The 25285-nt window shown below is 49.4% G+C and overlaps 1 protein-coding gene across 4 annotated transcripts in view; it reads left to right on the top strand.

The window, feature by feature from the left end:
- Positions 1–25072, top strand: part of LOC129826802 (probable global transcription activator SNF2L2) — a 165193-nt gene extending 140121 nt beyond the window's left edge. For all 4 annotated transcript variants that reach the window (XM_055887885.1, XM_055887886.1, XM_055887881.1 and 1 more), the window contains 5 exons: positions 6036–6278; positions 13834–13947; positions 14807–14914; positions 15020–15106; positions 25000–25072. In XM_055887885.1, coding sequence (XP_055743860.1) covers positions 6036–6278; positions 13834–13947; positions 14807–14914; positions 15020–15106; positions 25000–25050 — 603 coding nt within the window. In that variant the 3' untranslated portion in view covers positions 25051–25072. The remainder of the gene's footprint in view (positions 1–6035; positions 6279–13833; positions 13948–14806; positions 14915–15019; positions 15107–24999) is intronic.
- The last annotated feature ends 213 nt before the right edge of the window (positions 25073–25285 follow it).

The raw sequence follows: 25285 nt of genomic DNA, 5'->3' as shown, positions 1-25285 counted from the left end.
CTCCTCCTCTTCCCTAACCCTCTACTAGTGACTCTACAGCAGGGTCAGGTCCTCCTCCTCCTCCTCCTCCCTAACCCTCTACTAGTGACTCTACAGCAGGGTCAGGTCCTCCTCCTCCTCCTCCCTAACCCTCTACTAGTGACTCTACAGCAGGGTCAGGTCCTCCTCCTCCTCCCTAACCCTCTACTAGTGACTCTACAGCAGGGTCAGGTCCTCCTCCTCCTCCTCCCTAACCCTCTACTAGTGACTCTACAGCAGGGTCAGGTCCTCCTCCTCCTCCTCCCTAACCCTCTACATGTGACTCTACAGCAGGGTCAGGTCCTCCTCCTCCTCCTCCCTAACCCTCTACTAGTGACACTACAGCAGGGTCAGGTCCTCCTCCTCCTCCTCCCTAACCCTCTACATGTGACTCTACAGCAGGGTCAGGTCCTCCTCCTCCTCCTCCTCCCTAACCCTCTACATGTGACTCTACAGCAGGGTCAGGTCCTCCTCCTCCTCCTCCCTAACCCTCTACATGTGACTCTACAGCAGGGTCAGGTCCTCCTACTCCTCCTCCCTAACCCTTTACATGTGACTCTACAGCAGGGTCAGGTCCTCCTCCTCCTCCCTAACCCTCTACTAGTGACTCTACAGCAGGGTCAGGTCCTCCTCCTCCTCCTCCCTAACCCTCTACATGTGACTCTACAGCAGGGACAGGTCCTCCTCCTCCCTAACCCTCTACATGTGACTCTACAGCAGGGTCAGGTCCTCCTCCTCCTCCTCCCTAATCCTCTACATGTGACTCTACTAGGGTCAGGTCCTCCTCCTCCTCCTCCCTAACCCTCTACATGTGACTCTACAGCAGGGTCAGGTCCTCCTCCTCCTCCTCCCTAATCCTCTACATGTGACTCTACTAGGGTCAGGTCCTCCTCCTCCTCCTCCCTAACCCTCTACATGTGACTCTACAGCAGGGTCAGGTCCTCCTCCTCCTCCTCCCTAACCCTCTACATGTGACTCTACAGCAGGGTCAGGTCCTCCTCCTCCTCCTCCTCCCTAACCCTCTACATGTGACTCTACAGCAGGGTCAGGTCCTCCTCCTCCTGCTCCCTAATCCTCTACTAGTGACTCTACAGCAAGGTCAGGTCCTCCTCCTCCTCCTCCCTAACCCTCTACATGTGACTCTACAGCAGGGTCAGGTCCTCCTCCTCCTCCTCCCTAACCCTCTACATGTGACTCTACAGCAGGGTCAGGTCCTCCTCCTCCTCCTCCCTAACCCTCTACATGTGACTCTACAGCAGGGTCAGGTCCTCCTCCTCCTCCTCCCTAACCCTCTACATGTGACTCTACAGCAGGGTCAGGTCCTCCTCCTCCTCCTCCCTAACCCTCTACATGTGACTCTACAGCAGGGTCAGCTCCTCCTCCTCCTCCTCCCTAACCCTCTACTAGTGACTCTACAGCAGGGTCAGGTCCTCCTCCTCCTCCTCCCTAACCCTCTACTAGTGACTCTACAGCAGGGTCAGCTCCTCCTCCTCCTCCTCCCTAATCCTCTACATGTGACTCTACTAGGGTCCGGTCCTCCTCCTCCTCCTCCCTAACCCTCTACATGTGACTCTACAGCAGGGTCAGGTCCTCCTCCTCCTCCTCCCTAACCCTCTACATGTGACTCTACTAGGGTCAGGTCCTCCTCCTCCTCCTCCCTAACCCTCTACATGTGACTCTACTAGGGTCAGGTCCTCCTCCTCCTCCTCCCTAACCCTCTACTAGTGACTCTACAGCAGGGTCAGGTCCTCCTCCTCCTCCTCCCTAACCCTCTACATGTGACTCTACAGCAGGGTCAGGTCCTCCTCCTCCTCCTCCCTAACCCTCTACATGTGACTCTACAGCAGGGTCAGGTCCTCCTCCTCCTCCTCCCTAACCCTCTACATGTGACTCTACAGCAGGGTCAGGTGCTCCTCCTCCTCCTCCCTAACCCTCTACTAGTGACTCTACAGCAGGGTCAGGTCCTCCTCCTCCTCCTCCCTAACCCTCTACATGTGACTCTACAGCAGGGTCAGGTCCTCCTCCTCCTCCTCCCTAACCCTCTACATGTGACTCTACAGCAGGGTCAGGTCCTCCTCCTCCTCCTCCTCCTCCTCCTCCCTAACCCTCTACATGTGACTCTACTAGGGTCAGGTCCTCCTCCTCCTCCTCCTCCCTAACCCTCTACATGTGACTCTACAGCAGGGTCAGGTCCTCCTCCTCCTCCTCCTCCCTAACCCTCTACATGTGACTCTACAGCAGGGTCAGGTCCTCCTCCTCCTCCTCCCTAACCCTCTACATGTGACTCTACAGCAGGGTCAGGTCCTCCTCCTCCTCCTCCCTAACCCTTTACATGTGACTCTACAGCAGGGTCAGGTCCTCCTCCTCCCTAACCCTCTACATGTGACTCTACAGCAGGGTCAGGTCCTCCTCCTCCTCCTCCCTAACCCTTTACATGTGACTCTACAGCAGGGTCAGGTCCTCCTCCTCCTCCTCCCTAACCCTCTACATGTGACTCTACAGCAGGGTCAGGTCCTCCTCCTCCTCCTCCTCCTCCTCCCTAACCCTTTACATGTGACTCTACAGCAGGGTCAGGTCCTCCTCCTCCTCCTCCCTAACCCTTTACATGTGACTCTACAGCAGGGTCAGGTCCTCCTCCTCCTCCTCCCTAATTCTCTACATGTGACTCTACAGCAGGGTCAGGTCCTCCTCCTCCTCCTCCCTAACCCTCTACATGTGACTCTACAGCAGGGTCAGGTCCTCCTCCTCCTCCTCCTCTTCCCTAACCCTCTACATGTGACTCTACAGCAGGGTCAGGTCCTCCTCCTCCTCCTCCCTAACCCTTTACATGTGACTCTACTAGGGTCAGGTCCTCCTCCTCCTCCTCCCTAACCCTCTACTAGTGACTCTACAGCAGGGTCAGGTCCTCCTCCTCCTCCTCCTCCTCCCTAACCCTCTACTAGTGACTCTACAGCAGGGTCAGGTCCTCCTCCTCCTCCTCCCTAACCCTCTACTAGTGACTCTACAGCAGGGTCAGGTCCTCCTCCTCCTCCTCCCTAACCCTCTACATGTGACTCTACAGCAGGGTCAGGTCCTCCTCCTCCTCCTCCTCCTCCTCCTCCCTAACCCTCTACTAGTGACTCTACAGCAGGGTCAGGTCCTCCTCCTCCTCCTCCCTAACCCTCTACATGTGACTCTACAGCAGGGTCAGGTCCTCCTCCTCCTCCTCCCTAATCCTCTACATGTGACTCTACTAGGGTCAGGTCCTCCTCCTCCTCCTCCCTAACCCTCTACATGTGACTCTACAGCAGGGTCAGGTCCTCCTCCTCCTCCTCCCTAATCCTCTACATGTGACTCTACTAGGGTCAGGTCCTCCTCCTCCTCCTCCCTAACCCTCTACATGTGACTCTACAGCAGGGTCAGGTCCTCCTCCTCCTCCTCCCTAACCCTCTACATGTGACTCTACAGCAGGGTCAGGTCCTCCTCCTCCTCCTCCTCCCTAACCCTCTACATGTGACTCTACAGCAGGGTCAGGTCCTCCTCCTCCTGCTCCCTAATCCTCTACTAGTGACTCTACAGCAGGGTCAGGTCCTCCTCCTCCTCCTCCCTAACCCTCTACATGTGACTCTACAGCAGGGTCAGGTCCTCCTCCTCCTCCTCCCTAACCCTCTACATGTGACTCTACAGCAGGGTCAGGTCCTCCTCCTCCTCCTCCCTAACCCTCTACATGTGACTCTACAGCAGGGTCAGGTCCTCCTCCTCCTCCTCCCTAACCCTCTACATGTGACTCTACAGCAGGGTCAGGTCCTCCTCCTCCTCCTCCCTAACCCTCTACATGTGACTCTACAGCAGGGTCAGCTCCTCCTCCTCCTCCTCCCTAACCCTCTACTAGTGACTCTACAGCAGGGTCAGGTCCTCCTCCTCCTCCTCCCTAACCCTCTACTAGTGACTCTACAGCAGGGTCAGCTCCTCCTCCTCCTCCTCCCTAATCCTCTACATGTGACTCTACTAGGGTCCGGTCCTCCTCCTCCTCCTCCCTAACCCTCTACATGTGACTCTACAGCAGGGTCAGGTCCTCCTCCTCCTCCTCCCTAACCCTCTACATGTGACTCTACTAGGGTCAGGTCCTCCTCCTCCTCCTCCCTAACCCTCTACATGTGACTCTACTAGGGTCAGGTCCTCCTCCTCCTCCTCCCTAACCCTCTACATGTGACTCTACAGCAGGGTCAGGTCCTCCTCCTCCTCCTCCCTAACCCTCTACATGTGACTCTACAGCAGGGTCAGGTCCTCCTCCTCCTCCTCCCTAACCCTCTACATGTGACTCTACAGCAGGGTCAGGTGCTCCTCCTCCTCCTCCCTAACCCTCTACTAGTGACTCTACAGCAGGGTCAGGTCCTCCTCCTCCTCCTCCCTAACCCTCTACATGTGACTCTACAGCAGGGTCAGGTCCTCCTCCTCCTCCTCCCTAACCCTCTACATGTGACTCTACAGCAGGGTCAGGTCCTCCTCCTCCTCCTCCTCCTCCTCCTCCCTAACCCTCTACATGTGACTCTACTAGGGTCAGGTCCTCCTCCTCCTCCTCCTCCCTAACCCTCTACATGTGACTCTACAGCAGGGTCAGGTCCTCCTCCTCCTCCTCCTCCCTAACCCTCTACATGTGACTCTACAGCAGGGTCAGGTCCTCCTCCTCCTCCTCCCTAACCCTCTACATGTGACTCTACAGCAGGGTCAGGTCCTCCTCCTCCTCCTCCCTAACCCTTTACATGTGACTCTACAGCAGGGTCAGGTCCTCCTCCTCCCTAACCCTCTACATGTGACTCTACAGCAGGGTCAGGTCCTCCTCCTCCTCCTCCCTAACCCTTTACATGTGACTCTACAGCAGGGTCAGGTCCTCCTCCTCCTCCTCCCTAACCCTCTACATGTGACTCTACAGCAGGGTCAGGTCCTCCTCCTCCTCCTCCTCCTCCTCCCTAACCCTTTACATGTGACTCTACAGCAGGGTCAGGTCCTCCTCCTCCTCCTCCCTAACCCTTTACATGTGACTCTACAGCAGGGTCAGGTCCTCCTCCTCCTCCTCCCTAATTCTCTACATGTGACTCTACAGCAGGGTCAGGTCCTCCTCCTCCTCCTCCCTAACCCTCTACATGTGACTCTACAGCAGGGTCAGGTCCTCCTCCTCCTCCTCCTCTTCCCTAACCCTCTACATGTGACTCTACAGCAGGGTCAGGTCCTCCTCCTCCTCCTCCCTAACCCTTTACATGTGACTCTACTAGGGTCAGGTCCTCCTCCTCCTCCTCCCTAACCCTCTACTAGTGACTCTACAGCAGGGTCAGGTCCTCCTCCTCCTCCTCCTCCTCCCTAACCCTCTACTAGTGACTCTACAGCAGGGTCAGGTCCTCCTCCTCCTCCTCCCTAACCCTCTACTAGTGACTCTACAGCAGGGTCAGGTCCTCCTCCTCCTCCTCCCTAACCCTCTACATGTGACTCTACAGCAGGGTCAGGTCCTCCTCCTCCTCCTCCTCCTCCTCCTCCCTAACCCTCTACTAGTGACTCTACAGCAGGGTCAGGTCCTCCTCCTCCTCCTCCCTAACCCTCTACATGTGACTCTACAGCAGGGTCAGGTCCTCCTCCTCCTCCTCCCTAACCCTCTACATGTGACTCTACAGCAGGGTCAGGTCCTCCTCCTCCTCCTCCTCCTCCCTAACCCTCTACATGTGACTCTACAGCAGGGTCAGGTCCTCCTCCTCCTCCTCCCTAACCCTCTACATGTGACTCTACAGCAGGGTCAGGTCCTCCTCCTCCTCCTCCCTAACCCTCTACATGTGACTCTACAGCAGGGTCAGGTCCTCCTCCTCCTCCTCCCTAACCCTCTACATGTGACTCTACAGCAGGGTCAGGTCCTCCTCCTCCTCCTCCCTAACCCTCTACATGTGACTCTACTAGGGTCAGGTGCTTAGCCCAAAGCTATTGATGCAATTAAACCCACTTTCTTTTATCTTCTATCCCCTATACACACACACACCATCCCCACTCCCCAGATCCGTTGGAAGTACATGATTGTTGATGAGGGTCACCGTATGAAGAACCACCATTGTAAGCTGACCCAGGTGTTGAACACCCATTATGTTGCCCCACGACGCCTCCTCCTGACGGGCACGCCTCTGCAGAACAAGCTCCCGGAGCTCTGGGCCCTGCTCAACTTCCTGCTGCCTACCATCTTCAAGTCCTGCAACACTTTCGAACAGTGGTTCAACGCCCCCTTTGCCATGACCGGGGAGAGGGTGAGTGTCAAATGCATATCTACTTTACAAGGTCAAGTTAGGTGACAAACACGGTCCAAAACATACAAATAATGCATCAATATCCTAGCCAGACAGATATAACCCAGGGTAAGGGTTATATCCTAGCCAGATAGGGTAAGGGTTATATCCTAGCCAGATAGGGTTAGGGTTATATCCTAGCCAGATAGGGTAAGGGTTATATCCTAGCCAGATAGGGTAAGGGTTATATCCTAGCCAGATAGGGTAAGGGTTATATCCTAGCCAGATAGGGTAAGGGTTATATCCTAGCCAGATAGGGTTAGGGTTATATCCTAGCCAGATAGGGTAAGGGTTATATCCTAGCCAGATAGGGTAAGGGTTATATCCTAGCCAGATAGGGTAAGGGTTATATCCTAGCCAGATAGGGTTATATCCTAGCCAGATAGGGTAAGGGTTATATCCTAGCCAGATAGGGTAAGGGTAATATCCTAGCCAGATAGGGTAAGGGTTATATCCTAGCCAGATAGGGTAAGGGTTATATCCTAGCCAGATAGGGTAAGGGTTATATCCTAGCCAGATAGGGTAAGGGTTATATCCTAGCCAGATAGGGTTATATCCTAGCCAGATAGGGTAAGGGTTATATCCTAGCCAGATAGGGTTATATCCTAGCCAGATAGGGTAAGGGTTATATCCTAGCCAGATAGGGTAAGGGTTATATCCTAGCCAGATAGGGTTAGGGTTATATCCTAGCCAGATAGGGTAAGGGTTATATCCTAGCCAGATAGGGTAAGGGTTATATCCTAGCCAGATAGGGTAAGGGTTATATCCTAGCCAGATAGGGTAAGGGTTATATCCTAGCCAGATAGGGTAAGGGTTATATCCTAGCCAGATAGGGTAAGGGTTATATCCTAGCCAGATAGGGTAAGGGTTATATCCTAGCCAGATAGGGTAAGGGTTATATCCTAGCCAGATAGGGTAAGGGTTATATCCTAGCCAGATAGGGTAAGGGTTATATCCTAGCCAGATAGGGTAAGGGTTATATCCTAGCCAGATAGGGTTATATCCTAGCCAGATAGGGTAAGGGTTATATCCTAGCCAGATAGGGTTAGGGTTATATCCTAGCCAGATAGGGTAAGGGTTATATCCTAGCCAGATAGGGTAAGGGTTATATCCTAGCCAGATAGGGTAAGGGTTATATCCTAGCCAGATAGGGTAAGGGTTATATCCTAGCCAGATAGGGTAAGGGTTATATCCTAGCCAGATAGGGTAAGGGTTATATCCTAGCCAGATAGGGTAAGGGTTATATCCTAGCCAGATAGGGTTAGGGTTATATCCTAGCCAGATAGGGTAAGGGTTATATCCTAGCCAGATAGGGTAAGGGTTATATCCTAGCCAGATAGGGTAAGGGTTATATCCTAGCCAGATAGGGTAAGGGTTATATCCTAGCCAGATAGGGTAAGGGTTATATCCTAGCCAGATAGGGTAAGGGTTATATCCTAGCCAGATAGGGATAGGGTTATATCCTAGCCAGATAGGGATAGGGTTATATCCTAGCCAGATAGGGTAAGGGTTATATCCTAGCCAGATAGGGTTATATCCTAGCCAGATAGGGTAAGGGTTATATCCTAGCCAGATAGGGTTAGGGTTATATCCTAGCCAGATAGGGTAAGGGTTATATCCTAGCCAGATAGGGTTAGGGTTATATCCTAGCCAGATAGGGTAAGGGTTATATCCTAGCCAGATAGGGTAAGGGTTATATCCTAGCCAGATAGGGTAAGGGTTATATCCTAGCCAGATAGGGTAAGGGTTATATCCTAGCCAGATAGGGTAAGGGTTATATCCTAGCCAGATAGGGTTAGGGTTATATCCTAGCCAGATAGGGTAAGGGTTATATCCTAGCCAGATAGGGTAAGGGTTATATCCTAGCCAGATAGGGTAAGGGTTATATCCTAGCCAGATAGGGTAAGGGTTATATCCTAGCCAGATAGGGTTATATCCTAGCCAGATAGGGTAAGGGTTATATCCTAGCCAGATAGGGTAAGGGTAATATCCTAGCCAGATAGGGTAAGGGTTATATCCTAGCCAGATAGGGTAAGGGTTATATCCTAGCCAGTTAGGGTTATATCCTAGCCAGATAGGGTTAGGGTTATATCCTAGCCAGATAGGGTTAGGGTTATATCCTAGCCAGATAGGGTTAGGGTTATATCCTAGCCAGATAGGGTAAGGGTTATATCCTAGCCAGATAGGGTTAGGGTTATATCCTAGCCAGATAGGGTAAGGGTTATATCCTAGCCAGATAGGGTAAGGGTTATATCCTAGCCAGATAGGGTAAGGGTAATATCCTAGCCAGATAGGGTTAGGGTTATATCCTAGCCAGATAGGGTAAGGGTTATATCCTAGCCAGATAGGGTAAGGGTTATATCCTAGCCAGATAGGGTAAGGGTTATATCCTAGCCAGATAGGGTTAGGGTTATATCCTAGCCAGATAGGGTAAGGGTTATATCCTAGCCAGATAGGGTAAGGGTTATATCCTAGCCAGATAGGGTTATATCCTAGCCAGATAGGGTAAGGGTAATATCCTAGCCAGATAGGGTAAGGTTTATATCCTAGCCAGATAGGGTTAGGGTTATATCCTAGGCAGATAGGGTTACATCCTAGCCAGATAGGGTAAGGGTTATATCCTAGCCAGATAGGGTAAGGGTTATATCCTAGCCAGATAGGGTTAGGGTTATATCCTAGCCAGATAGGGTAAGGGTTATATCCTAGCCAGATAGGGTAAGGGTTATATCCTAGCCAGATAGGGTTATATCCTAGGCAGATAGGGTTACATCCTAGGCAGATAGGGTAAGGGTTATATCCTAGCCAGATAGGGTAAGGGTTATATCCTAGCCAGATAGGGTTAGGGTTATATCCTAGCCAGATAGGGTAAGGGTTATATCCTAGCCAGATAGGGTAAGGGTTATATCCTAGCCAGATAGGGTTAGGGTTATATCCTAGCCAGATAGGGTAAGGGTTATATCCTAGCCAGATAGGGTAAGGGTTATATCCTAGCCAGATAGGGTAAGGGTTATATCCTAGCCAGATAGGGTAAGGGTTATATCCTAGCCAGATAGGGTAAGGGTTATATCCTAGCCAGATAGGGTAAGGGTTATATCCTAGCCAGATAGGGTAAGGGTTATATCCTAGCCAGATAGGGTTAGGGTTATGTCCTAGCCAGATAGGGTAAGGGTTATATCCTAGCCAGATAGGGTAAGGGTTATATCCTAGCCAGATAGGGTAAGGGTTATATCCTAGCCAGATAGGGTAAGGGTTATATCCTAGCCAGATAGGGTAAGGGTTATATCCTAGCCAGATAGGGTAAGGGTTATATCCTAGCCAGATAGGGTAAGGGTTATATCCTAGCCAGATAGGGTTATATCCTAGCCAGATAGGGTTATATCCTAGCCAGATAGGGTTATATCCTAGCCAGATAGGGTAAGGGTAATATCCTAGCCAGATAGGGTAAGGGTTATATCCTAGCCAGATAGGGTAAGGGTTATATCCTAGCCAGATAGGGTAAGGGTTATATCCTAGCCAGATAGGGTAAGGGTTATATCCTAGCCAGATAGGGTTATATCCTAGCCAGATAGGGTTATATCCTAGCCAGATAGGGTTATATCCTAGCCAGATAGGGTTATATCCTAGCCAGATAGGGTAAGGGTTATATCCTAGCCAGATAGGGTAAGGGTTATATCCTAGCCAGATAGGGTAAGGGTTATATCCTAGCCAGTTAGGGTAAGGGTTATATCCTAGCCAGATAGGGTAAGGGTTATATCCTAGCCAGATAGGGTAAGGGTTATATCCTAGCCAGATAGGGTTAGGGTTATATCCTAGCCAGATAGGGTAAGGGTTATATCCTAGCCAGATAGGGTAAGGGTTATATCCTAGCCAGATAGGGTAAGGGTTATATCCTAGCCAGATAGGGTAAGGGTTATATCCTAGCCAGATAGGGTAAGGGTTATATCCTAGCCAGATAGGGTAAGGGTTATATCCTAGCCAGATAGGGTAAGGGTTATATCCTAGCCAGATAGGGATAGGGTTATATTCTAGCCAGATAGGGTAAGGGTTATATCCTAGCCAGATAGGGTTAGGGTTATATCCTAGCCAGATAGGGTTAGGGTTATATCCTAGCCAGATAGGGTAAGGGTTATATCCTAGCCAGATAGGGATAGGGTTATATCCTAGCCAGATAGGGTAAGGGTTATATCCTAGCCAGATAGGGTAAGGGTTATATCCTAGCCAGATAGGGTAAGGGTTATATCCTAGCCAGATAGGGTAAGGGTTATATCCTAGCCAGATAGGGTAAGGGTTATATCCTAGCCAGATAGGGTAAGGGTAATATCCTAGCCAGATAGGGTTAGGGTTATATCCTAGCCAGATAGGGTAAGGGTTATATCCTAGCCAGATAGGGTTAGGGTTATATCCTAGCCAGATAGGGTAAGGGTTATATCCTAGCCAGATAGGGTAAGGGTTATATCCTAGCCAGATAGGGTAAGGGTTATATCCTAGCCAGATAGGGTAAGGGTTATATCCTAGCCAGATAGGGTAAGGGTTATATCCTAGCCAGATAGGGTAAGGGTTATATCCTAGCCAGATAGGGTAAGGGTTATATCCTAGCCAGATAGGGTTATATCCTAGCCAGATAGGGTAAGGGTTATATCCTAGCCAGATAGGGTAAGGGTAATATCCTAGCCAGATAGGGTAAGGGTTATATCCTAGCCAGATAGGATAAGGGTTATATCCTAGCCAGTTAGGGTTATATCCTAGCCAGATAGGGTAAGGGTTATATCCTAGCCAGATAGGGTAAGGGTTATATCCTAGCCAGTTAGGGTTATATCCTAGCCAGATAGGGTTAGGGTTATATCCTAGCCAGATAGGGTTAGGGTTATATCCTAGCCAGATAGGGTAAGGGTTATATCCTAGCCAGATAGGGTAAGGGTTATATCCTAGCCAGATAGGGTTAGGGTTATATCCTAGCCAGATAGGGTAAGGGTTATATCCTAGCCAGATAGGGTAAGGGTTATATCCTAGCCAGATAGGGTAAGGGTTATATCCTAGCCAGGTAGGGTTAGGGTTATATCCTAGCCAGATAGGGTTAGGGTTATATCCTAGCCAGATAGGGTAAGGGTTATATCCTAGCCAGTTAGGGTTATATCCTAGCCAGATAGGGTTAGGGTTATATCCTAGCCAGATAGGGTTAGGGTTATATCCTAGCCAGATAGGGTAAGGGTTATATCCTAGCCAGATAGGGTTAGGGTTATATCCTAGCCAGATAGGGTAAGGGTTATATCCTAGCCAGATAGGGTAAGGGTTATATCCTAGCCAGATAGGGTTAGGGTTATATCCTAGCCAGATAGGGTAAGGGTTATATCCTAGCCAGATAGGGTAAGGGTTATATCCTAGCCAGATAGGGTAAGGGTAATATCCTAGCCAGATAGGGTTAGGGTTATATCCTAGCCAGATAGGGTAAGGGTTATATCCTAGCCAGATAGGGTAAGGGTTATATCCTAGCCAGATAGGGTAAGGGTTATATCCTAGCCAGATAGGGTAAGGGTAATATCCTAGCCAGATAGGGTTAGGGTTATATCCTAGCCAGATAGGGTAAGGGTTATATCCTAGCCAGATAGGGTAAGGGTTATATCCTAGCCAGATAGGGTAAGGGTTATATCCTAGCCAGATAGGGTTATATCCTAGCCAGATAGGGTAAGGGTAATATCCTAGCCAGATAGGGTAAGGTTTATATCCTAGCCAGATAGGGTTAGGGTTATATCCTAGGCAGATAGGGTTACATCCTAGCCAGATAGGGTAAGGGTTATATCCTAGCCAGATAGGGTAAGGGTTATATCCTAGCCAGATAGGGTTAGGGTTATATCCTAGCCAGATAGGGTAAGGGTTATATCCTAGCCAGATAGGGTTATATCCTAGGCAGATAGGGTTACATCCTAGGCAGATAGGGTTACATCCTAGGCAGATAGGGTAAGGGTTATATCCTAGCCAGATAGGGTTAGGGTTATATCCTAGCCAGATAGGGTAAGGGTTATATCCTAGCCAGATAGGGTAAGGGTTATATCCTAGCCAGATAGGGTTAGGGTTATATCCTAGCCAGATAGGGTAAGGGTTATATCCTAGCCAGATAGGGTAAGGGTTATATCCTAGCCAGATAGGGTAAGGGTTATATCCTAGCCAGATAGGGTAAGGGTTATATCCTAGCCAGATAGGGTAAGGGTTATATCCTAGCCAGATAGGGTAAGGGTTATATCCTAGCCAGATAGGGTAAGGGTTATATCCTAGCCAGATAGGGTTAGGGTTATGTCCTAGCCAGATAGGGTAAGAGTTATATCCTAGCCAGATAGGGTACGGGTTATATCCTTGCCAGATAGGGTAAGGGTTATATCCTAGCCAGATAGGGTAAGGGTTATATCCTAGCCAGATAGGGTTAGGGTAATATCCTAGCCAGATAGGGTTAGGGTTATATCCTAGCCAGATAGGGTAAGGGTTATATCCTAGCCAGATAGGGTAAGGGTTATGTCCTAGCCAGATAGGGTAAGGGTTATATCCTAGCCAGATAGGGTTAGGTTTATATCCTAGCCAGATAGGGTAAGGGTTATATCCTAGCCAGATAGGGTAAGGGTTATATCCTAGCCAGATAGGGTAAGGGTTATATCCTAGCCAGATAGGGTAAGGGTTATATCCTAGCCAGATAGGGTAAGGTTTATATCCTAGCCAGATAGGGTAAGGGTTATATCCTAGCCAGATAGGGTAAGGGTTATATCCTAGCCAGATAGGGTAAGGGTTATATCCTAGCCAGATAGGGTAAGGGTTATATCCTAGCCAGATAGGGTAAGGGTAATATCCTAGCCAGATAGGGTAAGGGTTATATCCTAGCCAGATAGGGTAAGGGTTATATCCTAGCCAGATAGGGTAAGGGTTATATCCTAGTCAGATAGGGTAAGGGTTATATCCTAGCCAGATAGGGTAAGGGTTATATCCTAGCCAGATAGGGTAAGGGTTATATCCTAGCCAGATAGGGTAAGGGTTATATCCTAGCCAGATAGGGTAAGGGTTATATCCTAGCCAGATAGGGTTAGGGTTATATCCTAGCCAGATAGGGTAAGGGTTATATCCTAGCCAGATAGGGTAAGGGTTATATCCTAGCCAGATAGGGTAAGGGTTATATCCTAGATAATAATATGTGAATAGTGATCATCATGTGAATAACTCTATAGATAATAATATGTATTATGCGCCACTGTGAAAGGCAGGTCGTTTATCCCTTACATTTTCAGGAAGGAACATCTGCTGTGAAACGGAAATAATTAAATAAATGCATTTGAAATTGGTGAAAAGCTTTGGAGATGAGAGATGGTGACAACAAATCAGCACGTTGGGCCATATTCAGTCAGACGGGTCTGTTGTAACCATAGTGACTTTGTCTATGACCATACGTAACAGTTCATAAACCTCACCCTAGAGTAACTACACTAGAAACTAGCTTGTTAGTAGATGAAGTTAATGGAGGACCCTGATTGATCCCCAGGTGGACTTGAATGAGGAAGAGACAATCCTGATTATCCGCCGTCTCCACAAGGTGCTCCGCCCCTTCCTGCTCAGACGACTCAAGAAGGAGGTGGAGTCCCAGCTTCCAGAGAAGGTGAGAGGGCTTATACTATAGAGACTTTACAGTAATTTAACCACAGATACTTGGTACTGAATGAAACTTTACAGTATGTAAACCACAGATACTTGGTACTGAATGAAACTTTACAGTATGTAAACCACAGATTCTTGGTACTGAATGAAACTTTACGGTATGTAAACCACAGATTCTTGGTACTGAATGAAACTTTACAGTATGTAAACCACAGATTCTTGGTACTGAATGAAACTTTACGGTATGTAAACCACAGATTCTTGGTACTGAATGAAACTTTACGGTATGTAAACCACAGATACTTGGTACTGAATGAAACTTTACAGTATGTAAATCACAGATTCTTTGTACTGAATGAAACTTTACGGTATGTAAACCACAGATACTTGGTACTGAATGAAACTTTACAGTATGTAAACCACAGATTCTTGGTACTGAATGAAACTTTACAGTATGTAAACCACAGATTCTTGGTACTGAATGAAACTTTACAGTATGTAAACCACAGATACTTGGTACTGAATGAAACTTTACAGTATGTAAACCACAGATTCTTGGTACTGAATGAAACTTTACAGTATGTAAACCACAGATTCTTGGTACTGAATGAAACTTTACAGTATGTAAACCACAGATACTTGGTACTGAATGAAACTTTACAGTATGTAAACCACAGATTCTTGGTACTGAATGAAACTTTACAGTATGTAAACCACAGATTCTTGGTACTGAATGAAATTTTACATTATGTAAACCACAGATACTTGGTACTGAATGAAACTTTACAGTATGTAAACCACAGATTCTTGGTACTGAATGAAACTTGATGTATACAGACCACAGATACTTGGTGTTGTAGGTGGAGTATGTCATCAAGTGTGACATGTCGGCCATCCAGAGGGTTCTGTACCGCCACATGCAGTGCAGAGGAATCCTCCTCACCGATGGATCAGAGAAAGACAAGAAGGTAGGAAGCAGAGATCCTGTTAACTCATTTTGTGACAGTTCTCTTTCTAAATATTGGCCCTGATCAAGCAGCTCAGATATGTGTCATTGTTATTGTGGTCCTCAGGGTAAAGGAGGAGCGAAGACCCTGATGAACACCATCATGCAGCTGAAGAAGATCTGCAACCACCCCTACATGTTCCCACACATTGAGGTACGTTACATGTTCCCACACATTGAGGTACGTTACATGTTCCCACACATTGAGGTACGTTACATGTTCCCACACATTGAGGTACGTTACATGTTCCCACACATTGAGGTACGTTACATGTTCCCACACATTGAGGTACGTTACATGTTCCCACACATTGAGGTACGTTACATGTTCCCACACATTGAGGTACGTTACATGTTCACACACGTTGAAGTACGTTACATGTTCCCACACATGGAGGTACGTTACATGTTCCCACACATTGAGGTACGTTACATGTTCCCACACATTGAGGTACGTTACATGTTCCCACACATTGAGGTACGTTACATGTTCCCACACATTGAGGTACGTTACATGTTACCACACATTGAGGTACGTTACATGTTCCCACACATTGAGGTACGTTACATGTTCCCACACATTGAGGTACGTAACATGTTCCCACACATTGAGGTACGTTACATGTTCCCACACATTGAGGTACGTTACATGTTCCCACACATTGAGGTACGTTACATGTTCCCACACATTGAGGTACGTTACATGTTCCCACACATTGAGGTACGTTACATGTTTCCACACATTGAGGTACGTTACATGTTCCCACACATTGAGGTACGTTACATGTTCCCACACATTGAGGTACGTTACATGTTCCCACACGTTGAGGTACGTTACATGTTCCCACACGTTGAGGTACGTTACATGTTCCCACACGTTGAGGTACGTTACATGTTCCCACACATTGAGGTACGTTACATGTTCACACACGTTGAAGTACGTTACATGTTCCCACACATGGAGGTACGTTACATGTTCCCACACATTGAGGTACGTTACATGTTCCCACACATTGAGGTACGTTACATGTTCCCACACATTGAGGTACGTTACATGTTCCCACACATTGAGGTACGTTACATGTTCCCACACATTGAGGTACGTTACATGTTCCCACACATTGAGGTACGTTACATGTTCCCACACATTGAGGTATGTAACATGTTCCCACACATTGAGGTACGTTACATGTTCCCACACATTGAGGTACGTTACATGTTCCCACACATTGAGGTACGTTACATGTTCCCACACATTGAGGTACGTTACATGTTCCCACACATTGAGGTATGTAACATGTTCCCACACATTGAGGTACGTTACATGTTCCCACACATTGAGGTACGTTACATGTTCCCACACATTGAGGTACGTTACATGTTCCCACACATTGAGGTACGTTACATGTTCCCACACATTGAGGTACGTTACATGTTCCCACACGTTGAGGTACGTTACATGTTCCCACACGTTGAGGTACGTTACATGTTCCCACACGTTGAGGTACGTTACATGTTCCCACACGTTGAGGTATGTTACATGTTCCCACACGTTGAGGTACGTTACATGTTCCCACACATCGAGGTACGTTACATGTTCCCACACATCGAGGTACGTTACATGTTCCCACACATTGAGGTACGTTACATGTTTCCACACATTGAGGTACATTAGTTCTAGAACCTCCCCTACATGTTTCCACACATTGAGGTATGTTAGTTCTAGAACCACCCCTACATGTTTCCACACATTGAGGTACATTAGTTCTAGAACCTCCCCTACATGTTTCCACACATTGAGGTACATTAGTTCTAGAACCTCCCCTACATGTTTCCACACATTGAGGTACATTAGTTCTAGAACCTCCCCAACATGTTTCCACACATTGAGGTACAATAGTTCTAGAACCTCCCCTACATGTTCCCACACATTGAGGTGCGTCACATGTTTCCACACATTGAGGTATGTTAGTTCTAGAACCTCCCCTACATGTTTCCACACATTGAGGTATGTTAGTTCTAGAACCTCCCCTAAATGTTTCCACACATTGAGGTACATTAGTTCTACAACCTCCCCTACATGTTTCCACACATTGAAGTACAATAGTTCTAGAACCACCCCTACATGTTTCCACACATTGAGGTACATTAGTTCTAGAACCTCCCCTACATGTTTCCACACATTGAGGTACAATAGTTCTAGAACCACCCCTACATGTTTCCACACATTGAGGTATAATAGTTCTAGAACCACCCCTACATGTTCCAACAAATTGATGTATGTTAGATCTAGAACCACCCCTACATGTTTCCACACATTGAGGTACATTAGTTCTAGAACCTCCCCTACATGTTTCCACACATTGAGGTACAATAGTTCTAGAACCACCCCTACATGTTTCCACACATTGAGGTACAATAGTTCTAGAACCACCCCTACATGTTTCCACACATTGAGGTATGTTAGTTCTAGAACCTCCCCTACATGTTTCCACACATTGAGGTATGTTAGTTCTAGAACCACCCCTACATGTTTCCACACATTGAGGTATAATAGTTCTAGAACCACCCCTACATGTTCCAACAAATTGATGTATGTTAGATCTAGAACCACCCCTACATTTTGAATAATCTCAAGTATTAAATGTATTTTGATTTGCTGAATTTTTGTTTTGGTTACTACATGATTCCATGTTTTGTTTCATAGTTTTGATGTCTTCACGATTCTACAATGTAGAACATAGTAAAAATAAAGAAAAGCCCTTGAATGAGTAGGTGTTCTAAATCTTTTGACCGGTAGTGTACATGTTGTAGCACATTGAGGTACATGACATTTTCCAACACATTGAGGTACATGACATTTTCCAACACATTGAGGTACATGACATTTTCCAACACATTGAGGTGCATTACATTTTACAACACATTAAGGTACATTACATTTTCCAACACATTAAGGTACACTACATTTTCCAACACATTGAGGTACACTACATTTCCCAACACATTGAGGTACATTACATTTTCCAACACATTGAGGTACACTACATTTCCCAACACATTGAGGTACACTACATTTCCCAACACATTGAGGTACATGACATTTTCCAACACATTGAGGTACATGACATTTTCCAACACATTGAGGTACATGACATTTTCCATCACATTGAGGTACATGACATTTTCCAACACATTGAGCTACATGACATTTTCCAACACATTGAGGTACATGACATTTTCCAACACATTGAGGTACATGACATTTTCCAACACATTGAGGTACACTACATTTTCCAACACATTGAGGTACATTACATTTTCTAGAACCACTCCTATATGTTCCAGCACATTGAGGTATGTTAGATCTAGAACCACTCCTACGTGTTCCAGCACATTTAGGTATATTAGATCTAGAACCACTCCTACATGTTCCAGCACATTGAGGTATTTTAGATCTAGAACCACTCCTACGTGTTCCAGCACATTGAGGTATGTTAGATCTAGAACCACTCCTACGTGTTCCAAAACATTGAGGTATGTTGGATCTTGAACCACTCCTACTTGTTCCAGCACATTGAGGTATGTTAGATCTAGAACCACTCCTACGTGTTCCAGCACATTGAGGTATGTTAGATCTAGAACCACTCCTACGTGTTTCAGCACATTGAGGTATGTTAGATCTAGAACCACTCCTACGTGTTCCAATGTAGAGATATGTTACAATGTTCCAATACATTGAGTGATGTTCCAACACATTGAGGAACGCTAGCTTACCTGCCGTAACACCCCTGATTCAAGTTGCCAACGAATCAGTCTTCTGCTGTGTGTAGACTTCACAGTTACTGCCGTTTGTGTATTGTCAGTATGCATCCTGCAAACTGTGGAATAGGCAAAATATGATAACACAACAACAACTTGATGGCGGTAGCTAACTACTGTAGCTAACCAGCAAGCTAACCTATGTAGTTAGCCAGCATGCTAACCTATGTAGTTAGCCAGCATGCTAACCTATGTAGTTAGCCAGCATGCTAACCTATGTAGTTAGCCAGCATGCTAGCATACACAGCTAAAGGGATTGCAAACAGGTTACCATAACTCTAGCCAAACAAAAAAAATTTTTTTTTTCTAAATATTAGCTAGCTTATGAGGCCATCAAACATATTCCTCACACGCTAGAAATGTATTTCCTCTCAACGTTATAATGAAAAGGTGCCTCTCTGTCTCAAAGTACACGTTTCTTTAAGGCTGGTGGGCAGAGTGTTGATGACTTTGCCCACTGTATGTGCTTTCTGTAGCCTGATTATGCCCAGACTGAGGAGAAATCCACACACAGTGAGAAGTAGCAGAAGTTTCATGTAAGTGTCAAGCTTAGACACGGCTTTCAACACAGACATATAAGTTGATTCAGCAGTGTTACTGCTTTTTCTGCAGCATAAACCTGACCCCACAGTCTGGCAGGGTAAGACTAGTCTGGAGGGTAGAGGTCAATCTGGCAGGGTAAGACTAGTCTGGAGGGTAGAGGTCAATCTGGCAGGGTAAGACTTGCTTTGAGGGTAGAGGTCTGTCTGGCAGGGTAAGACTTGCCTGGAGGGTAGAGGTCTGTCTGGCAGGGTAAGACTAGCCTGGAGGGTAGAGGTCTGTCTGGCAGGGTAAGACTAGCCACCCCAGGCCTGTCTGGCAGGGTAAGATTAGCCACCCCAGGCCTGTCTGGCAGGGTAAGACTAGCCTGGAGGGAAGAGGTCAGTCTGGCAGGGTAAGACTTGCCTGGAGGGTAGAGGTCAGTCTGGCAGGGTAAGACTAGCCTGGAGGGTAGAGGTCAGTCTGGCAGGGTAAGACTTGCCTGGAGGGTAGAGATCAGTCTGGCAGGGTAAGGCTTGCCTGGAGTGTAGAGGTCTGTCTGGCAGGGTAAGACTAGCCACCCCAGGCCTGTCTGGCAGGGTAAGACTTGCCTGGAGGGAAGAGGTCAGTCTGGCAGGGTAAGGCTTGCCTGGAGTGTAGACGTCTGTCTGGCAGGGTAAGACTTGCCTGGAGGGTAGAGGTCAGTCTGGCAGGGTAAGACTAGCCTGGAGGGTAGAGGTCTGTCTGGCAGGGTAAGACTAGCCACCCCAGGCCTGTCTGGCAGGGTAAGACTAGCCTGGAGGGAAGAGGTCAGTCTGACAGGGTAAGACTAGCCTGGAGGGTAGAGATCAGTCTGGCAGGGTAAGACTAGCCTGGAGGGTAGAGGTCTGTCTGGCAGGGTAAGACTAGCCACCCCAGGCCTGTCTGGCAGGGTAAGACTAGCCTGGAGGGAAGAGGTCAGTCTGGCAGGGTAAGACTAGCCTGGAGGGTAGAGGTCAGTCTGGCAGGGTAAGACTAGCCACCCCAGGCCTGTCTGGCAGGGTAAGACTTGCCTGGAGGGTAGAGGTCTGTCTGGCAGGGTAAGACTAGCCACCCCAGGCCTGTCTGGCAGGGTAAGACCTGCCTGGAGGGTAGAGGTCAGTCTGGCAGGGTAAGACTAGCCTGGAGGGTAGAGGTCTGTCTGGCAGGGTAAGACTAGCCACCCCAGGCCTGTCTGGCAGGGTAAGACTTGCCACCCCAGGCCTGTCTGGCAGGGTAAGACCTGCCTGGAGGGTAGAGGTCAATCTGGCAGGGTAAGACTTGCTTTGAGGGTAGAGGTCTGTCTGGCAGGGTAAGACTTGCCTGGAGGGTAGAGGTCTGTCTGGCAGGGTAAGACTAGCCACCCCAGGCCTGTCTGGCAGGGTAAGACTAGCCACCCCAGGCCTGTCTGGCAGGGTAAGACTAGCCTGGAGGGTAGAGGTCTGTCTGGCAGGGTAAGACTTGCCTGGAGGGTAGAGGTCAGTCTGGCAGGGTAAGACTTGCCTGGAGGGTAGAGGTCTGTCTGGCAGGGTAAGACTAGCCACCCCAGGCCTGTCTGGCAGGGTAAGACCTGCCTGGAGGGTAGACGTCTGTCTGGCAGGGTAAGACTTGCCTGGAGGGTAGAGGTCAGTCTGGCAGGGTAAGACTTGTCTGGAGGGTAGAGGTCAGTCTGGCAGGGTAAGACTAGCCTGGAGGGTAGAGGTCTGTCTGGCATGGTAAGACTAGCCTGGAGGGTAGAGGTCAGTCTGGCAGGGTAAGACTTGTCTGGAGGGTAGAGGTCAGTCTGGCAGGGTAAGGCTTGCCTGGAGTGTAGACGTCTGTCTGGCAGGGTAAGACTTGCCTGGAGGGTAGATGTCAGTCTGGCAGGGTAAGACTAGCCACCCAAGGCCTGTCTGGCAGGGTAAGACTAGCCTGGAGGGAAGAGGTCAGTCTGGCAGGTTAAGACTTGCCTGGAGGGTAGAGGTCAGTCTGGCAGGGTAAGACTAGCCTGGAGGGTAGAGGTCAGTCTGGCAGGGTAAGACTTGCCTGGAGGGTAGAGATCAGTCTGGCAGGGTAAGGCTTGCCTGGAGTGTAGAGGTCTGTCTGGCAGGGTAAGACTAGCCACCCCAGGCCTGTCTGGCAGGGTAAGACTTGCCTGGAGGGAAGAGGTCAGTCTGGCAGGGTAAGGCTTGCCTGGAGTGTAGACGTCTGTCTGGCAGGGTAAGACTTGCCTGGAGGGTAGAGGTCAGTCTGGCAGGGTAAGACTAGCCTGGAGGGTAGAGGTCTCTCTGGCAGGGTAAGACTAGCCACCCCAGGCCTGTCTGGCAGGGTAAGACTAGCCTGGAGGGAAGAGGTCAGTCTGACAGGGTAAGACTAGCCTGGAGGGTAGAGGTCAGTCTGGCAGGGTAAGACTAGCCTGGAGGGTAGAGGTCTGTCTGGCAGGGTAAGACTAGCCACCCCAGGCCTGTCTGGCAGGGTAAGATTAGCCTGGAGGGAAGAGGTCAGTCTGGCAGGGTAAGACTAGCCTGGAGGGTAGAGGTCAGTCTGGCAGGGTAAGACTAGCCACCCCAGGCCTGTCTGGCAGGGTAAGACTTGCCTGGAGGGTAGAGGTCAGTCTGGCAGGGTAAGACTTGCCTGGAGGGTAGAGGTCTGTCTGGCAGGGTAAGACTTGTCTGGCAGGGTAAGACTAGCCTGGAGGGTAGAGGTCTGTCTGGCAGGGTAAGACTTGCCTGGAGGGTAGAGGTCAGTCTGGCAGGGTAAGACTTGCCTGGAGGGTAGAGGTCTGTCTGGCAGGGTAAGACTAGCCACCCCAGGCCTGTCTGGCAGGGTAAGATTAGCCTGGAGGGAAGAGGTCAGTCTGGCAGGGTAAGACTAGCCTGGAGGGTAGAGGTCAGTCTGGCAGGGTAAGACTAGCCACCCCAGGCCTGTCTGGCAGGGTAAGACTTGCCTGGAGGGTAGAGGTCAGTCTGGCAGGGTAAGACTTGCCTGGAGGGTAGAGGTCTGTCTGGCAGGGTAAGACTTGTCTGGCAGGGTAAGACTAGCCTGGAGGGTAGAGGTCTGTCTGGCAGGGTAAGACTTGCCTGGAGGGTAGAGGTCAGTCTGGCAGGGTAAGACTTGCCTGGAGGGTAGAGGTCTGTCTGGCAGGGTAAGACTAGCCACCCCAGGCCTGTCTGGCAGGGTAAGACCTGCCTGGAGGGTAGACGTCTGTCTGGCAGGGTAAGACTTGCCTGGAGGGTAGAGGTCAGTCTGGCAGGGTAAGACTTGTCTGGAGGGTAGAGGTCAGTCTGGCAGGGTAAGACTAGCCTGGAGGGTAGAGGTCTGTCTGGCATGGTAAGACTAGCCTGGAGGGTAGAGGTCAGTCTGGCAGGGTAAGACTTGTCTGGAGGGTAGAGGTCAGTCTGGCAGGGTAAGGCTTGCCTGGAGTGTAGACGTCTGTCTGGCAGGGTAAGACTTGCCTGGAGGGTAGATGTCAGTCTGGCAGGGTAAGACTAGCCACCCAAGGCCTGTCTGGCAGGGTAAGACTAGCCTGGAGGGAAGAGGTCAGTCTGGCAGGTTAAGACTTGCCTGGAGGGTAGAGGTCAGTCTGGCAGGGTAAGACTAGCCTGGAGGGTAGAGGTCAGTCTGGCAGGGTAAGACTTGCCTGGAGGGTAGAGATCAGTCTGGCAGGGTAAGGCTTGCCTGGAGTGTAGAGGTCTGTCTGGCAGGGTAAGACTAGCCACCCCAGGCCTGTCTGGCAGGGTAAGACTTGCCTGGAGGGAAGAGGTCAGTCTGGCAGGGTAAGGCTTGCCTGGAGTGTAGACGTCTGTCTGGCAGGGTAAGACTTGCCTGGAGGGTAGAGGTCAGTCTGGCAGGGTAAGACTAGCCTGGAGGGTAGAGGTCTCTCTGGCAGGGTAAGACTAGCCACCCCAGGCCTGTCTGGCAGGGTAAGACTAGCCTGGAGGGAAGAGGTCAGTCTGACAGGGTAAGACTAGCCTGGAGGGTAGAGGTCAGTCTGGCAGGGTAAGACTAGCCTGGAGGGTAGAGGTCTGTCTGGCAGGGTAAGACTAGCCACCCCAGGCCTGTCTGGCAGGGTAAGATTAGCCTGGAGGGAAGAGGTCACTCTGGCAGGGTAAGACTAGCCTGGAGGGTAGAGGTCAGTCTGGCAGGGTAAGACTAGCCACCCCAGGCCTGTCTGGCAGGGTAAGACTTGCCTGGATGGTAGAGGTCTGTCTGGCAGGGTAAGACTAGCCACCCCAGGCCTGTCTGGCAGGGTAAGACCTGCCTGGAGGGTAGAGGTCAGTCTGGCAGGGTAAGACTAGCCTGGAGGGTAGAGGTCAGTCTGGCAGGGTAAGACTAGCCTGGAGGGTAGAGGTCTGTCTGGCAGGGTAAGACTAGCCACCCCAGGCCTGTCTGGCAGGGTAAGACTTGCCTGGAGGGTAGAGGTCAGTCTGGCAGGGTAAGACTTGCCTGGAGGGTAGAGGTCTGTCTGGCAGGGTAAGACTTGTCTGGCAGGGTAAGACTAGCCTGGAGGGTAGAGGTCTGTCTGGCAGGGTAAGACTAGCCTGGAGGGTAGAGGTCTGTCTGGCAGGGTAAGACTTGCCTGGAGGGTAGAGCTCAGTCTGGCAGGGTAAGACTTGCCTGGAGGGTAGAGGTCTGTCTGGCAGGGTAAGACTAGCCACCCCAGGCCTGTCTGGCAGGGTAAGACCTGCCTGGAGGGTAGACGTCTGTCTGGCAGGGTAAGACTTGCCTGGAGGGTAGAGGTCAGTCTGGCAGAGTAAGACTTGTCTGGAGGGTAGAGGTCAGTCTGGCAGGGTAAGACTAGCCTGGAGGGTAGAGGTCTGTCTGGCAGGGTAAGACCTGCCTGGAGGGTAGAGGTCAGTCTGGCAGGGTAAGACTAGCCTGGAGGGTAGAGGTCAGTCTGGCAGGGTAAGGCTTGCCTGGAGTGTAGACGTCTGTCTGGCAGGGTAAGACTTGCCTGGAGGGTAGATGTCAGTCTGGCAGGGTAAGACTAGCCACCCAAGGCCTGTCTGGCAGGGTAAGACTAGCCACCCCAGGCCTGTCTGGCAGGGTAAGACTAGCCACCCAAGACCTGTCTGGCAGGGTAAGACTAGCCTGGAGGGACTAGCCACCCCAGGTCAGTCTGGCAGGGTAAGACTAGCCACCCAAGGCCTGTCTGGCAGGGTAAGACTAGCCACCCCATGTCAGTCTGGCAGGGTAAGACTAGCCTGGAGGGACTAGCCACCCCAGGTCAGTCTGTCTGGCAGGGTAAGACTAGCCACCCAAGGCCTGTCTGGCAGGGTAAGACTAGCCACCCCAGGTCAGTCTGGCAGGGTAAGACTAGCCACCCCAGGTCAGTCTGGCAGGGTAAGACTAGTCTGGCAGGGTAGAGGTCAGTCTGGCAGGGTAAGACTAGCCACCCCAGGCCTGTCTGAGATGTGACACCCAGCCACAGCCCACCATCATCCTCTTGTTTTACTGTCTCTGCAGTAAAACCTTTAATGAGTCGTCGACTAGAAGAGTTCGGCAACATTTTAATTGGTCCCAGACTGCATGCAGATGTTTCATTTGTGTCTGTTTTAATTCACACAATTAAATCTACAATATTTACTTAGTGAAGTTAGGATTTGTTGTCTGATAACTATGTAGATGTGCCAACTAATCACAAATAAACTCTAAGAAAATAGATTTTTTATTGTATTCTGATTTTCCACTATCTGTCTTGTCTCACAGGAGTCCTTTGCTGAGCACTTAGGCTTCCCGAACGGCGTTATAAGCGGGTAAGATACTCAACGCCCATTTAGTTATTAAACAAAACAGGAATTTCCTTTAAAAGGCGAACGCTAAACACCCCAGACAGCACTTTATTAGGTTATTTATTCTCCTCCTCAGACAACACTTTATTAGGTTATTTATTCTCCTCCCCAGACAACACTTTATTAGGTTATTTATTCTACTCCTCCTCCTCCCCAGACAACACTTTATTAGGTTATTTATTCTCCTCCCCTCCTCCCCAGAC

This window comes from Salvelinus fontinalis, chromosome 28 (assembly GCF_029448725.1).
Source record: "Salvelinus fontinalis isolate EN_2023a chromosome 28, ASM2944872v1, whole genome shotgun sequence".
Classification (NCBI taxonomy): domain Eukaryota; kingdom Metazoa; phylum Chordata; class Actinopteri; order Salmoniformes; family Salmonidae; genus Salvelinus; species Salvelinus fontinalis.
Note: the sequence above shows the minus strand (reverse complement) of the source record. Positions and strands in the feature narration are given on the sequence as shown.